Below are 16346 nucleotides of genomic sequence, written 5' to 3' on the forward strand. Positions count from 1 at the left end.
TACTTTGAGTATGCATAATATTTAATTCTTGAATAGGTTACAATGCAATGCTGTAACTCTTTTTGCCACTGAACGTATTCTCCCCCAAACCCACATAGAGCTAGAATTCCTTCCACGAAATTTTTTGTTCAACACAAAAAATGTCATCTTGACAAGTTATTCACACAAAACAAGCAAATGTGTAATCCAACTGCTCTATATGCAACACCACAACAAATAACACTAGTTTCACAGAAGAATTACATTTAAAACAATGCAAGCTGACAGACAAAAAAACTTTTTTTATTTTTGAAGATACTGTTGTTGTGACAGTTCCATTGTTGCCGATGCACACATTTAAACATACTTGCACAAAGACATTGCTGGAACTATAAAGATTGCCATACTGGCGCATATATTTAGGTGCATGACCCGAATTTGAAATACTCAAAATGCTGTCACCTTGATTTGAAAATCATGAACTTCGCACACTCGTCTAAGACCTGTATAAGACTGCAATAGGCTGATGGGTTTATTCTTTTTTTTTTTTCCTCCAATACTGAGTTTATGCTACGAATTGACATCTATTTCTGATCCTATAAAAGTAAAATACACAAAAGTTTAAATTTAACCAAAAATAAAGATATCAACAGAACCGTTTTATAGCTTCTCAGCTCAACTGAACTCAGTTCTACAAAGTCAATGATGTACATGTCAATGGTCTCATAAACAAAATAAAAGTGACGGAAATATCTGCATTATATATAGACAAATCCATAATATTCATATAGATGATTTCTTCGATCCAAATAAGACACGTGTAGGCCTATTGGTTAAAAGGTATTTTTAAAAAAAAGAAAAAAGAAAAAAAAAGAAGGATACAATCGCGATGTTGGATTCTTAGAGTTTATCATTTGTTCAATGTTAAGCTGGTTATGACCAAAACTGTACAGTTCTTGTTAGAAAACATTTCCATAAATATCATTTAAGTTTCAGAACTTATACCCATAATTAAATTACAAATTGATAAATATGGCATCATGGATATGTATTTACAACGGTATTAACAAAAGGCAACGTTATATTCAACGGTAACAATCGTAACCCAATACCACATTTCTCCACCTGAAAACGGACGTTGACAATAGATTCGACCCCATCAAACAAGGAAATACATTCACGAGTATAATATTTATTTAGGATTTTTTTTTTTTTCTGTGTTCAAGTTCATGACAAAGACTTTGGCACGTTTTTTAAGACTGTTTGAAGTTCCAACAATCAATTGAAGAGGCGACAATAGCGCGTCACCGTCCATATAAAACAGCGTGAGATAATCTTCCTTTTTATTCATTTTTTTTAAATAAAAATTTGAGAAAATACATAAAATGAAAAATAAAACAAATCTTTTTTTTTCCTGAAATCTGTAAACTAAAAGGTTTAAAAAAAAACAAACATTTATTTATACTGAGAAAGTATTACGTTTGTATTTATTCGTGATTTTTTTGATTTTTTTCTTTCCTCAAAACTGCGGAATAAAAGTCAAATTTCGTGATCCTGAGAACGGACGTGGCCTGCTTGATGCTGGCTTTGCTCTCATCTCCTGTTGTAGTTGTTGTTGTTGTTGTTGTTGTCGTCCCAATCCCATTTGTGTGTGTGTGTCTGGTTGTGTGTGTGTGTGTATGTGAAGTGAGCAGGAATAGTTTGTTTTTTTAAGGTTTTTATCCTCATCTCCGTGGTCCACATTGAGAAGAGGGTTTGTTCTTCTGACTTCAAACGTACCATTCATTAAAGTTGGGTGCCAGTCCTTCGCTGTGGCCAGACGTGTTTTGTACGGCTAACGGCGGTGTTTTTGTCGGATCTTCAGTGCTGGCTGAAACCAGCACTGGCGGTGTGGACGACTCGTATCCAGAGCTTGCTGCTGGAGATGATTCAGATCCTTGAGACTCATGTACCTGCAAACAAACAAAGAGAAAAAACAGGACGACATGGGCGATGAGTGAGTGAGACTGGCGTGTGTTATCCATGTATGCCTTAACACTGCACATCTAAAGTGGCTTGGTTAGAAGGGGGTTGAAGTTAAATGCGGATTAACTCTGGATTTTTTTTATTTTATTTATAGAGGAACTACAACAGTAAACACACAGCAAACTTGAAACAGGCACGGCAACGTCTACACTGCAAAAAATATCTTAAAATATAGTTTTTTTTCCTCAAAGCAACATGTTAATGAAGAGTAAAATGACATCCAAGTGAAATATCCACAATTCATTCACTGCTATATTTTAATTATTGAATTAAACTAATCGTTAAATGCCACTAAAGGGGCATTTTTAAATGCTAAAACATCTTTAGAAGTTGTGTCTGTGGCAGAGAGGGGGGAGGAGGAGGTGGTGTGTGTGTGTGTGTGTGTGCGTGCGTGCGTGTGTGTGTGTGTTAATGTGTTTAAGGAGTAATGAAGACATTAATTACCTTCATGTGTTTCCTGAGAGAGCTGGGGTGTGTGTATGACTTGTCGCACACTTTGCAGATGTATGGCTTGTCTGATGTGTGCACATGCATGTGCTTTTTCCTGTCGCTGCTGTTGGCGAAGCGTCTGTCACAGCCATCAAATTCACACTTAAACGGCTTCTCACCTGCAGGATTAAATACACACACACACACACACACACACACACACACACACATCGTGAATTACTCCCAATAGTACAGCACAAACAAACTCCCATTGTAACACCATCTGTAAACTCGAAGCAAGCAGAGATTTAAATTGTCTGCAGCCTCTTATATAACAGAGTAACCTACATTTTCGGGAAGAGACATGGATACAGCTCTACTACTACACGCTGCTCTGTCAGGCTTTATTTATTCAAGAGGCCTGCTCCTTTATGCTACTACTGGCCTGCTCCTATGTCGTAAACACTGAATCAACAGGGCAGCAACACGCAAGGGCGACAATTCTGAACACGGTCAGAAAAGTGACTCCCTGTGATTGTGTATGGAGTTTAGCACAAGCACTTTTTAAAGCTTGATCAACCTTTCACATGCAGCTAGTGAACTAAACTTTGTCAAGTGGTCCAAGTGTCCATGTTTATGTATCACACACAACTTCTTAACAAAAAAAAAGAAGAAGTTAATAATGAATGAGACACGGTTTGTTGAACAGAACCACATTTTCTACATTATATAACTCTAATCCATCACTGTATTTAGAAATAATTCCAGAAATATTATACACTAACAACACATGTGGAATGATTGGACCTGATAAATGTGGGCCCGAGTTTTCAGATTGTTTCTGGAAACAACAACAAACTCTGAAACAATGTTCAAGACACATCATTTCTATTCAGGACACCCTTTTTTTGTTTTTGTTTTTTAAAAATGTTATTTCAAGCCAAGATCTCGTTGATGCCTACCTGTATGTGTTCTTTTGTGAATTTTCAAATTTTCTGATCTGGCGAATATTTTCCCACATCCGGGGAACGGGCATGGGAACGGTTTCTCGCCCGTGTGCACACGGATGTGGTTGACGAGTTTGTACTTGGCCTTAAAAGATTTCCCTTCTCTCGGGCAGTCCTCCCAGTAGCAGATGTGGTTGCTCTGCTCCGGGCCGCCGACATGCTCCATGGACACATGAGTGACCATCTCGTGCATGGTGCTGAAAGTCCTGTCGCAAGTCTTTTTGGGTCTGTTCATCTGGTTCTCGTCTATCCATTTACAGGATAATTCTTGTTTAATCGGTTGCCTCATGTATCTAAAGAAGGCCCCTGGGCCGTGGTGTGTCGGCACATTCATCCCCATGTTCATGTTGATAGGATGGCTGTAGTTGTGGAGCTGAGCCCCGTAGGGGTCCGTCCGAGGGCTTGCAACCGGACGATACGGATCAGGTCTTCCGAAAATGTCCCCGCGTAAGCCAAGATGCATTTGGCCGTTAACCACATGTCCACTCGGTGAAGAGTGGCTCACCCCCTGGTCGTGAAGTCCCGGAAACAACAGATGTCCGGGGTTATCGGTGATCCCGGGCGGCCCATGGAGGCTCCCCGCAGAAGCTGCAAAGATCCCATGCTGGGTGCTCGGCGCTGTGGACTCTCCAACACCCCGGTTCCGGAAGAGAAAGTCCCGTGTTGAATTGAACGCTCCTCCACCGTACGAGCCCACCTGCCCGCCGTGAGAGTGTCCCAGGGCAGCTGCATATCCAGTGGCTTGCGGGGTGAAAGCTGATGTCTGACTGGAGGCGATATCGTGAGCCACTGGGCTGATTTTGAAAGCTGCGGAGTGGGATGAATCTGAGAAGGGATTCAGTCCCAGACTCGGGTCTCTGCTCCCGATTTCGTGGTGCCGTGGTGTCCCGAAACCCCCCACTCCTAACGATGCAAACTGCGGACCGCTATCTAGAAGCATAGTCATGAGCTTGAAGCAAACTTAGGAGACGGGAAGAAAAGAGAAAATAAAATTAAAATCCAGTTTAGCGGAGCGCGCAAGCTGCAGACACCGCGCAGAGATTTACCACGTTAAGCGATAAATCCTAAAATAAAAAAAAACACACCAAGCCAAAACGGAGAAAAATCCTATGCGTAAAGAGTTGGGAGGAAAAAAAAACTCCCGTTGACTGCGATCCGTGAGAAAGAGGATCAAACTTCCCCCCCTTTCCAGGCGGATGATGTCCTTGGACTGATAAAGTCAATCACTCACTCCCAGAACATAAATGAACTCGGGAGGCAGTGCTACGACGGCCAATCAACGCTCAGCTACCCTCGTGACACGTGACTGAGAAGGAGGGTGTTAATTGGCTAGATTTCTGGTGATTGGCACAGTTTGGGATTGAAGATGGCAGGTCGTCTCAATTGGTTTCATTTGATTGGCTCTTACGGGCATTATTTTGCAGGTATAACGGAGCGCTCTAGCGCAGATCCTGTAGCCCATGTGTTATGTGTAGCGCAAGTCTCACGCAGCCTTGCGTGATTTACACTCCTCAAGAAACTCCCCGACAGTTTTAGAAATAAAAATAAATGTAATCCGTGCAGGATAATTCAGAATCCAGATTTGTTAAAAAAAAAGTTTTAAGTTTATTTATTTATTAGAAACAGATAAAGTTATTCTGCATCATAAAATATATTTGTCATAATTAGTGGCAAAAAAAAAAACTTTTCAATACATTTCAAACGCAGCTTTGTATATTTGAAAAAGAAAACTACTTTATGTAGTTTACACTTTATTGACTTATGTGTTATTCTTCATTCGACGTGACCAGTTTTGCTCTTATTAACGGAAAACTTGAATGTATTTGGCACAGCTCCAAAATGTGCCTTTCTTGAAGCCGCTTGAAAGGGGAGGGGGGTATTTTTTTTTTTTCTTTGCAAAAGCTCTATAGGGTGTAAGACGGAGGAATAAAAGACAGAAAGAAAGATGGCAGTAATTGTAATATCCTGAGATTTTTTTTTTTTTTTTTTTTTCGCTCAGCCAAAAAATTCGTGCCATTGAGCAAGTTTCACAGGGCTGCCGCTGACTCGCTGCAGGACACATAAAATCTGATCAAGTTCAGAGACGCGCTGAGTGCTTCAAGCGGCGCTTTTTAACTCCAAGCCTTTCACATCCCTTTCCACCCCCCCCCTCTCAATCTGTCCCAGGAAAGGAGCTCACATTCTTTATTTTAGGGGATCTGGACCCCAAAAAAAAAAAAAAAAAATTCAAATCAGTCCTTCATTCTGCTTTCGCCCTCATCCTACCGCATTCACTCCAGAACATTTCCTCGAGAAAGAGTTATAGATTGAAAAGGTGAGTTGTTGTTTTTTTTTTTTTTTTTTTTACCTTCTCCGTCGTCTGTCTGTGTTAAGAGGCGACAACACGAGGTGGGCTTGTGTGTACTGTGGGAGTGCGTAAATCTACACTTTATTATATTTAGCTTGTGGAGGCTGCATGGGATTTAGTTTTGTACATAGCCTTGCTCAGTTCTTAGGCCGGTTACTCATATGGTAATTTAATTGTTGGAAGGACCTGCATACCTCTGTTTTTTATGGCCGTCGTGCACATTGGTGCAACACGCTTTTTGTACATAACCTCAACAACTTATCTCGAAGCAAAACGACGAATGAGATTCACTTCACCTCTTTTTTTTCCTCCTCCGTAAACTACCCCCCCCCCTCTCTCTGCTAATGCATAGCCTCTCACAGTTTACTCCCCCTTCTCTCTCTCTCTCTCTCTCTCTCTCTCGCTCTCTCTCTCTCTCTCTCGCTCTCTCTCTCTCTCTTACACACACACACATTCACACAGCCACACAGCATGCACGTGCAAGGACGCACGCACACACACCAAGACGCACGCGTAGTCTACACATACAGCTACAGCACACACACACACACACACACACACACACACACACGTACACACACACACACACAAGCTCGCAGTTAACAGAGTTTGCCTTTGCAGTTTTGCAGTATGAGATTTATGGCGACCTTTGTGAACTTTCACAAGTGACAAGCAGCCTGTTAAGTTTTCCTGTATTCCCTCCATATTTTATTGCCTTGTTGAAACGTGAAGGCTCCGTACGCCACTTAAGGTTATGTGCCGTGTATTTGCAGCCATATTATCACTATGAAATTATTAAGTGTCATGGTTTAGATGAGTCACAAATGTTTGGGAAGGACGGAGCAGGAGCGTTGAGCACTGAACTCTCGCTGAGAAAAAGGAGAGCTGTCATCAACTACGGCCTAATGTGAAGCAACTGTTGCTTGAGAGCTGAATTTGAAACTACTGCAGGCCTTTTTCTGGTTTTTACTTATTTAATTCATTCTACAAAAGTGGATTTCTGAATAGGGGTCCTTTTTTTAAATTTTTTTTTACATTCTATAACTTTCCCCAGCACACAAACAAACAAGTCAGGAGTGCAAGTGATATAGCTTGTTATGTTAATTTCGGATTTAAAAAAAAAATATATATTTTTTTTTTTCTTCCACCTCTTTTTGCCTGAAAGGAGCATATTGCAGTGACGTATTATTATCATTTTTTTAATTGACAATAGAAAAATGGGGAACGTACAAAAGAAAGGGTAAGACAGCTTTATAGACGCTTATAGAGCTGCACTCTTGTTAACCGTTTGTCTCACTCTCACATCAGCCATTTTCCCCCCAAATATTTTACACCGCATGCATGCCGCCCTCCGTTCAGTGACATTTTCACCTCTGTGTTTTTTTTTCTTTACACATCTCTTTAATTAAATTCTAGTATTTAAAAAAAAATGTTTTTTGCAATCACACTATTTTGTAGATTAATTTTATCTCCATAAATATACATTTTAATTGCATAACATCATTAGATGAATGTGCGTCCTGGCCTGTTTTTCTTCCCTACATATATCCGACACAGTTGAAAATCCTAATGATGATTTTAAACGTGGGCGTAATGCAACGTGTTAAATTACAGCAGGATATTCTGCAGGACTATGTATAATTTGATGATTTAGTTATCTTTGCTGGGATTACCTCATTGGGCGTTGGGATAGCCCATTGGTTATAACATAATCTTCTTCAAACTGAGCATGCGCGTTGCCTTTTTAAAATATCACAATATTGTAGTGTGCATACTTCTGTTACAGTAAGCCCATGCTGTTGGAAAAGAGCAGAGCATAACCATCAGCCTATATGGTAAACAACTCACATTTATACATTTATTCTAACTAGATGTGTTAAAGTCAGTAAACGTTATTTCAGTGCATAATTTGATATATGACCAAGCTACATGATAACTGTCTAAACAAATTGGCCTATAGCAGCCCAAGATTCTTGATTTATTTTTTTATTTATTTTTTTTCTTCTTGCAGAAAAGTGGAGTAATTTTTTTTTTTTTTTTATAGTCCATGTTGTCTGGCCTGTAGCCTACACTATGCTTGGCTGGCTCAGGCTGCTGGTGCTATGGACAAGTTTGTGGACTTGAAGTTAACTCAATAGTGACCAGACAGAAGTGAAGTCTTCATCTCCCTAAAACAATGGCAGAACCATTGCCCAGTATTGCTTCCATTTGTCAAATACCAGACAGAAAACGGTCATTGTATCCCAGCGGCGCAGTTAAATGAATGATACTGTGATTGACTGTTTTGCTTAAATGGACATTGTGATGAATGAACTTGCAGGTTCTGGCTGTGGTTTAATGGGACACATCCCAACTCTGTCTTTGCCTTTGCCTTGATTTTAATAAGAAATTTGATCATTGTGTTCTGTGTGATGCATTACATTCTCCATGACAGGACACGGAGCCCACAACCGTAAAAAAAAAAATGCTTCTGGTATGCATTCACACCACAATCCAGTAAATTCAATATAGTCTCAGAATGAAATAAGATACCATTATGGCTTACATTTGTTTCCGCGAAACTGTTGTTTATGCACCTAACATTTGCATCCACTTATTTTCAGCATGCAAAGTGTTCCCTCAAAACACATTTACAGTATGCGCTGTGTTAAATACATGTGGTTTACATCAAATGTTTTTTTTTGTTTTGTTTTTTCAGATCTCTGTGCAAAGTGTAGCAGATGATAATGATGAGGGTGTTTGCCACAGTGTGACACATGATGAATGATGGTTTAACTGTAATTTGGAATTCCACAATGCAATGCTTGACTGTATTGCAACGCTTTTTTGTGCTGTGTTGTGTTTGTTTTTTGGTTTGCTATTAAGAGAAACACAATTCAAGAAATGTTTTGTCTTTCTCTATCTGCTCCTTGATAGTGAACACGGGTTGTTACTTGCATACAGTGCAATAATAACTGCACGGATCGTCATCTAGTAGATTATATGGTCAGTTGGGTCTTGAGTGACTGCTACAGTACTTGGTGTTTGCCTTCATATGGCTGATGGAGAGGGCTAATTGACTTCTTGCTGTGATTTACTGGAGCATCTGTCTGCAAATGGACTCATCCCAAACCTGTTAATTCATCTAAATTTCATAAAGTCGTGGCAAGACTGTGCACTGCCATCCCTCATCAATTATAATATCTCAACACACTCCACACTAATGCATGCAGTTGTTTAAACGTACACACACATGCATAAACACATACACACACACACCCGTTCCTGTTTCGTGCCACACACATGAACACACGGTGACTGTGTATTTCTTGTACACACAGATTTGGATACTTGATTAAATAATTTTATGCTCCCTGTCCTTCTCTCTTTATTTTTATTGCAGTGTCTTCTGTTACATTGACATTAATCGCCAAGTGTAACACCTGGTGATTCTTATACACACTGGGAATAGTTATTATGGATAAATATGGATATGTATACATGCGTGTGTATGCGTTTATTGACTTTGTGAGTAGTTTTCCCCTAAAAAATATTTCTGTTTTATTTTTCTCTTCCCTATCTCGTGTTAAAGAAATAAAATCTGCTGTATTTTTAGTTCAATCTACAACATGGTGTTAATCTGTAGCTCTGTCACCTCTAACTGACATTTGTGTTCTGCTTAATTTCATCTCTCCATATCACTTTGTCATAAATTTTTGTCCACACTCACTGTACTGAGGGGCTTTTGGACCTTTTAGGATGTAAAGAGTATTCTTTGACATGAATGTTTTGATTGCTGGGAGTGATATTTTGTACGGAACAGCCCCTAGGATTTTGTCTGGCCTGTCAAGTAACCAACATAAATGTCCGGACTCCGAAAGCTGGAGGATTGGAAGGGATTGTAGATGTCAAAATGCTAAAAGAAAAATGTCAGAATGTAGATATTTAAACTAAAGTTATATATTCCAAATTTAAAATGATACATTTTCGCAGATTTGACACTGGAAAGATGTAAAAGTAACACAACAGTCTCTTCAACTAACTGCAGTAGCAACATATTTTGGCCCCTTACTCTTTTAATTTCATACTCCACCGCTGTGAAACTAACCTTACCACTCCAACAGTAATCCTATGAATTTAAAATTGTGCTAAACTTCTTTGGCAGATTTTAAACATAATTTACCAAATAAAAATACTACACTCATTTACTTGAATACCATTTTGCAGCGAAATGAATAGATCTGTAATTTATGCTTATTAGGCTAAACTCTAATTAAGTAATGCACATTAAGGAACATTTAAGGAAATAATGAGCATTTAAATAATGTTTCTTTTATACTAAATATTACAGTATAATCTGCAGTTATCAAACAGGCCTATGGCGCACACTTGACTTGCTGTGACTTTGTTATTGGAAAGGTGAGCCTATCGTTTTAAATCATCACAAGTGCAGTTATTCTGCATAGTGCTCTTTCTTGTTTTGGCTGCACTGATTTGGGGCGCAGGTCTGTCAGTCCTTTATGCTTCCTGAATGACAGATTGGAAACTTTCGGTTTTTTTCTGCCTTCAACCCTCAATCATTTTCGGAAATGCATCGGGTTAAAGGTTGACAAACATGAGCGTCCATTACAATCATGATGGAATTAGGCCAGTTCTGGGCCTGTCTACTTATTTTGCGCCATTTAATGTCAAGTGGGCCCCTTTGCTTTGTCTCTGCAGGTGACGTCAGCATAACAATGTGGAGTTTTTATTTTTTTTATTTTTTTTTAAAGAAAAAGTTCAAATAATAATAAATAATTAAGAAAAAACAACCTTTTCATCTTAAACTATAAGCTACAGTCCGGAGCCTGGACCTCTCCATGTAGATTAAAATAAAAGCAACAGATGAAAGAATTTGGCTAAAAGTGAAGCAGGCAGAAGAGAAAGGGCGTTGATAGATTCAGACGTCAAAGTGCAGAAATATGTTGCTGCACTGAAGCAGGGTGGAGAAGCTTGAAGCTGCTGTCCTCACAGCACCCCGAAAGTAGCAAAGTTTATCTGAGTTTTCCAGGAAGAGTGAAGCCTCTGCACTGCTGCTGCTGCTGCTGCTCGTCACATATTTATTTATTTATTTATTATTTATTTCAAGAATTTACATTTCACAAAACCAATTTCTACATCTTCGACATAGCCTGCGTCTTGCACGGCGTGCGCTCTTGATAATTATTAATTTATTTAATCTTAACGAGAAAGGCTCTATGTATAGAGTTCACACTGGGCTCAAAGGTAAAATAGTACATCATGTCCTGGAGGGTTCTCCGATGACACTGCTGGAAAATCTCTGTGAAATAAGTGTTATCCAAAAAGATTTAGAGAAGCTTGCTGGTCCGGTGCGTCATGTTTGAACTACTTGTTGCTTTGCTCGAAGTTCCATTTTTTATTTAAATATGGGTGCAACAAATAATCTTCTATTGCGAAAATGCATAAAAATAAAAGTGTAACGCAAAATAACTTACTTTCATGAGAGCTCGATAACTTTTCCAACACATAAAAAATAGTGCTTTGAACTTTCTGTTCATGTGGGATAAAGACGCAAAAAGGCGTTATTAATATTCTAAAATAATTAAAAATGAATCCTTAGAATTAGTTTCCTCTAACTTTGGCTGTTTTCAAATGTAGCACTCCACTCAAAAATGCAAGTCTTGACAATAATTGGCCTGGACACGCAGTGGCCAGTCTCTATTATTCTTGCAGGGCAGCAGTGGGACATTTGCTTTGGCAAGATTTCCAGTGAAATAAAAGACGGTAGATGGGCTGTGATTGTCTTTATGTTCTGCTCATGTCTACATTTAATTGCTTGACTTTTATCAAATGATTTAGAATAACGCATTAACCTTTCCATTTTTTCATATGCAGAGATGTAGAGAAAAAGGTATCTTATGAGAAAGGCACCGGGAGTTTTAAAGAGGCAGCAATATTTGCGAGCATCGCGGCACATTTCAAAGCATTTTCTCTGCGATATTTGAAAACGGAGTCGTGCAGTGAACGCCTGCGTGTCCCTTTTAAAACAAACCCAGCGCCTGTCAATCACAGCGCATTCCAACCAATCCCAAAGCTCCCTTTTTAAAAGCAGGTTTTCCTGCTGTGCTTTTATATTGCACCATGGCCTGTTTCGAAGCATTTTTACTACCACGGTTATTGCCACAAATCAAGGGGGCAAAGTGAACGGCATGGGACTCACACCAACTTTAACGAAATTGAGTCTGGTTCCTACTTCTGCGAAGTTCACGGCCAAGAATTTCACATGCAGATGATATACAAACAAGGAAAATGGAAAACAGATTTTCTAGGTGTATCCTGAGTGCTGGATTGGTTTGATTTTGCAAACTCATAGCCAAACTCACAACAAAACATGACAAGCCTTTCGAGGTTTAGTGGCTGCCCTCTGCCTTGCGTCAACCCCGGGGAGAGCAATACTGAACCCAGCATGGTGCTGCCACCTTTGGCAGGAGAGCACATGGGACACCCCACTGGCAGTTCCTTAAAACTCTGCCCCTCGCACAATTTGCGAGACTACCCAGAGACGAGGTCCAGTGCATATGTTGACCATTCGGTTCCCAATTTTTCAGACTCTGGATACCCCAGCCACCGGTTAGAGCACAGCCCTAGGGGCTTTATCATTGGAGCCAATCTTTCTGGAGCCGGCATGCCACCCGTCACTGATCAACTGGCATCAAGAGCTAACCAACATGGCGGGATTGGAAGGTATCGTGACTTTCCTGGCTGCAGGGACAACAGAAGCCATGCTTTTTTCACAAGTTACCAGGAGCAGGCCCACGCCTCCACCGACGCATCTCGAGATCTCGGCAGCCAGATGATGCTGGGTCTACCTGGAGACCTCATCACCCGGACTCACCCTTATGGCCAAACTATCAACCCCAAGGGAAACAGCCAGCAACTTGTCACACAATTCCTGGGTCTGTACAAGCCCCTCAACATGGCAATTCAGCGTGGAGGAGGCGACGCTTTCCTCAGGTGCTCCAAACAAACAGTGAAGCATGAGCTGGTGTGCAAATGGAGTGACGGCCAAGAGGGGGCTGGGAAGCTGCCTTGCTCCAGAGCCTTCGGGACCATGTATGAACTTGTCACCCATGTGACAGTGGAGCATGTCGGAGGACCAGAGCATTCTGAATATGTTTGTCACTGGGAGAATTGTGCGAGGGACAGAAAACCTTTCAAAGCCAAATACAAGCTGGTGAACCACGTCAGAGTTCACACAGGGGAAAAGCCCTTTCCCTGCCCCTTTCACGGCTGTGAGAAAGTTTTTGCAAGATCAGAAAATCTTAAGATCCACAAGAGGACTCACACAGGTTAGTTCATAATAATTCATTCATTAATAAATAATAATAATAATAACAACAATAATAATAATAATAACAATAATAATATTTTTTTTAATTAATTATGGTCAGTATTGTCCCACTTGACAAACTTTAGTTTTGCGTTGTTTATCTGTGTTTTATTCAGCATTATGTTATTGATTATGGAAGTTTGCGAGTTCGGTCATTATTCAGTTTATTTTAAATTATTATTGTTATTATTATTTTTTTTTTACAAAATGACGGTCATATTGTGCTGCTGTTATTTAGGCCTACATTGTTATTTAAAAAAAAAAAAAAACAAGCTTCTCTGGCTGCTTCTTGCACTCTGTGTCACTGCCTGTTTTTTTTTGCAGCAGAACAGCATGTGCAGTCTCCATGCAGGAGCCACAGATGAATAGTAGTAAGCCAGTTACAAACGAGTACAGTGTGCAGGCCTAGTGGTTTGGGTGCCTCTCCCACTTCATTCAGTGAAATTATTAAATAAATGCCGGGACACCGGAGAGCTGTGACGTAGCCGTTACGCTGCCTCTGCCTCCCAGGGACTCGCCTCGTGCACTCAGGAAGAGGGCACATCTCACAGTGATGTAGGAATAAATAAATAAATAAATAAGGTGAGGTGACCCTAGTCAGCAAAAATACATAATTATCAGTGTAAACAAAATGAGTCACGCTTTAAAACAGAATGTTGATTTATGGCTTCAGCCTCTTTTAATTTCATCTCTTTGATGGGCCTGTTACCTCTGTCATAAAATGCATTTCATTTTTCCACCCTTCCTTCCTGATATGAGCACAGATTGAAATATCTTCCATAAAAAGGATTTACTGTGCCATCTTATTTTATTCTTATTTACACACACTTACATTGCAGTTCAACTCAAATGTAGGCATTTAAATTCATTGAAAATAAATAATTAACAAATGAAGTGACATGGCCCTGAGAAAGAAAAATATATTTATTAGGTGTCCCCTTCTTACTTGTGGTGTAAATGGTTTTACTAATGAAAGGAACGAGAATAGAGACAGAAAAAAGATACGCTCAATGACATTTGTTATTCCACAACTGCACATGCGTGGTGTGTTGTTAATTAGACATCATTTATGTCAGGGAAATTTATGAACTTTTTTTTACCCACTCAAAATTCCTCAGGACACTCATCTATTAAGATAATTTAACAGAAACTAACAGCCACAGTGATAATTTATCAGAAACTATTCAAGTTTTATTTATGAGTCCATACCTCTCCGTGATTGTCCTCTACATCATGAACCGTGTGTGCAGCAGGGACAGTGCGCAGCTGCAGGCCATTTTGCAAACTAAAAGATCGATTAGCACCTCGGTTGCCATAATTCATTCTGGGCACGATAACTCAATTTAAAACAAATCTTTGCATTTGCTGTCGCTGCTTCACGATAATCTAATGCATGGGTTAACTAGAGCCTTGTTGATAAACTGCCTCACTTGTTGCGAGGAGCAGGACTGCAACAAAGTTTCAGCAGCTATCCTGAACACTGCACTTTAATAACTTATGGCACGTTTATTTTATTTTATTTTAAACCATTTATCATCAAGCCTGTCGTTGCCTGAAAAGCGGATCTGTGTTTGCAGTGTCACTGACTGACAGCTGAAGATCTGATACACAGTGTCGACTGAAGCCTGAATGTGCATTTTTATGTTTTAGGGTCACTTTTAGTACAAGGGCGCACTCAATTTACTAAAGCTGCACCAGTTTGAGCGTATATAACCAGGCAGAGCATGCACGGGCCTGTATGCATTTTCATAACTCGCCGTCATTTCTCTCTTTGCACCGTTTAGGTGAAAAACCTTTCAAATGTGAGTTCGAGGGCTGCAACCGGAGGTTTGCGAACAGCAGCGACAGAAAGAAGCATTCTCACGTGCACTCCAGTGATAAACCCTACATGTGCAAGGTCAGGGGCTGTGACAAATGTTACACCCACCCAAGCTCCCTGCGAAAGCACATGAAGCTCCACTGCAACAAGGCCCACGACGCCAAAAGCGGTGACGCGCGTCCTGGTGAAGGGGGCCACATTGCGGAGCCCAGGTCGACCCGAGTCCCGGATGGAGCCCAGCTCAGCCCCCCTCACCCCCCCAACTCAACTCAAGATGTCCCCCTTTCCCCAGAGAGTCGAGACGAGTCGACCCTGAGGTCACGTTTCCATCACACATTTGACAGCAGTTTGGACTACTCCACACACAGGTCACAGCCCCTCTTGGACCCTTTGTTGCTACAGAGAGGCAGCTACAGGTCCCAGTCCTCCCAGTATCCCTGCGGCCAGACAGGTCACGCGTTTGCCCAGAGCTCAAGGACTTTCCCCTCCACTTCTCCCTTTCAGAAAAGTATTGTCAATGGATGGTACACATGCCACAGCGGCGTGGACTCTTTCCCACCAAAGCAATGTAACAACATCCCGTCTCTCTGAAGTCCTGATGGGACGGAAGAGGGCGGATTTTTTTTTTTTTTTTTTTTCATAGTTGAAAACATCCAGCTGTATTTCTATTACTGTGTATTTTTGGTGAATGTTGTATCAGATATTTAGTGACACGTTCTGAGTCATCCTCGAACATTTGCGAAATGTGGCGAGCTTTGTTGTTGTGAGGCCTGTTTGGTTTGGCTTGTAGCCTATAGCCACATCTCCCCCACAGTGGGTTAAAGGAACTTTGACAAAGTGTATATGCCTAATTGTTCACTGTGTTACATAATTATTAAAGCTATCTATCTCAAGTGAGACAACAAAAAAAAAAAAGAAGGACAAATGATTTTATGGAAATCTGCGTGTTGAGTCTTGACCTTATAGGCTATTTCTGGAAAGTAAAAGAAGGTCTTGCTGAATGTAGCCCTGAGTACAGGGGTCTTTGTTGAATGTAAACTAGGTGTAATGTATGTCGGGAAGATAGAAACATTATTCATGTCTTTGTCGCAAGATGAAATAAATATCTGAAAGTTCTTTTCTCCAGTCAAAAATTTAAAACCTACCAAGCCTGCGTGATGGGCCTGAAGCATGATTTGTCTGTAATTAAGATACTGCGAGCCTCAGTAGGTTTTTTATTTTTCTCTCCTTGATTAAGTTCCACTGTTCTCCCTCTTTTCATTACACATTCTTGTTTGTATTATATGTATATTTCACATTTCTGTGAAAAAGTAAGACCAGTGTGAGCATAAACCAGTGTTCGTGATACTATTAAAAACGTTTAATTAGCAT

The 16346-nt window shown here is 40.3% G+C and overlaps 2 protein-coding genes and 1 long non-coding RNA gene across 8 annotated transcripts in view; 2 read left to right on the forward strand and 1 right to left on the reverse strand.

The window, feature by feature from the left end:
- Positions 1-16346, forward strand: part of LOC109142946 (uncharacterized) — a 79682-nt gene that overhangs the window by 38603 nt on the left and 24733 nt on the right. Inside the window, exon 1 of one of the 6 annotated variants that reach the window (XR_003462868.1) lies at positions 5077-5754. The exons of the other annotated variants lie outside the window; for them this stretch is intronic. This is a non-coding gene — a long non-coding RNA (uncharacterized LOC109142946). Of the gene's footprint in view, positions 1-5076; positions 5755-16346 lie in introns of those variants that run through there. 6 annotated transcript variants of the gene reach the window in all.
- On the reverse strand, positions 1684-4680 carry zic3 (zic family member 3 heterotaxy 1 (odd-paired homolog, Drosophila)). Its single transcript, XM_010729599.3, has 3 exons — positions 3396-4680; positions 2449-2612; positions 1684-1931 (listed from the first exon to the last, which is right to left on the reverse strand). The coding sequence occupies exons 1-3, from the start codon at positions 4384-4386 to the stop codon at positions 1749-1751; spliced, it is 1338 nt and encodes a 445-aa protein (XP_010727901.1). The 5' UTR covers positions 4387-4680; the 3' UTR covers positions 1684-1748.
- On the forward strand, positions 11920-15890 carry zic6 (zic family member 6). Its single transcript, XM_010729600.3, has 2 exons — positions 11920-13115; positions 14941-15890. Exons 1-2 carry the CDS (start codon positions 12158-12160, stop codon positions 15564-15566), a joined length of 1584 nt encoding a protein of 527 aa, XP_010727902.1. The 5' UTR covers positions 11920-12157; the 3' UTR covers positions 15567-15890.

Source organism: Larimichthys crocea, chromosome I (assembly GCF_000972845.2).
Source record: "Larimichthys crocea isolate SSNF chromosome I, L_crocea_2.0, whole genome shotgun sequence".
NCBI lineage: Eukaryota > Metazoa > Chordata > Actinopteri > Sciaenidae > Larimichthys > Larimichthys crocea.

Bases quoted from the DNA above. Each gene is read 5' to 3' on its own strand.
- zic3 (XM_010729599.3), bottom strand. From the start codon at position 4,386: ATGACTATGCTTCTAGATAGCGGTCCGCAGTTTGCATCGTTAGGAGTG. The intron at 2,613-3,395 runs GTAGGCATCAAC...TTAATCCTGCAG, and splicing joins TCACAAAAGAACACATACAG to GTGAGAAGCCGTTTAAGTGT. The intron at 1,932-2,448 runs GTAATTAATGTC...GTTTGTTTGCAG, and splicing joins CTCTCAGGAAACACATGAAG to GTACATGAGTCTCAAGGATC.
- zic6 (XM_010729600.3), top strand. From the start codon at position 12,158: ATGACAAGCCTTTCGAGGTTTAGTGGCTGCCCTCTGCCTTGCGTCAAC. The intron at 13,116-14,940 runs GTTAGTTCATAA...TGCACCGTTTAG, and splicing joins CCACAAGAGGACTCACACAG to GTGAAAAACCTTTCAAATGT.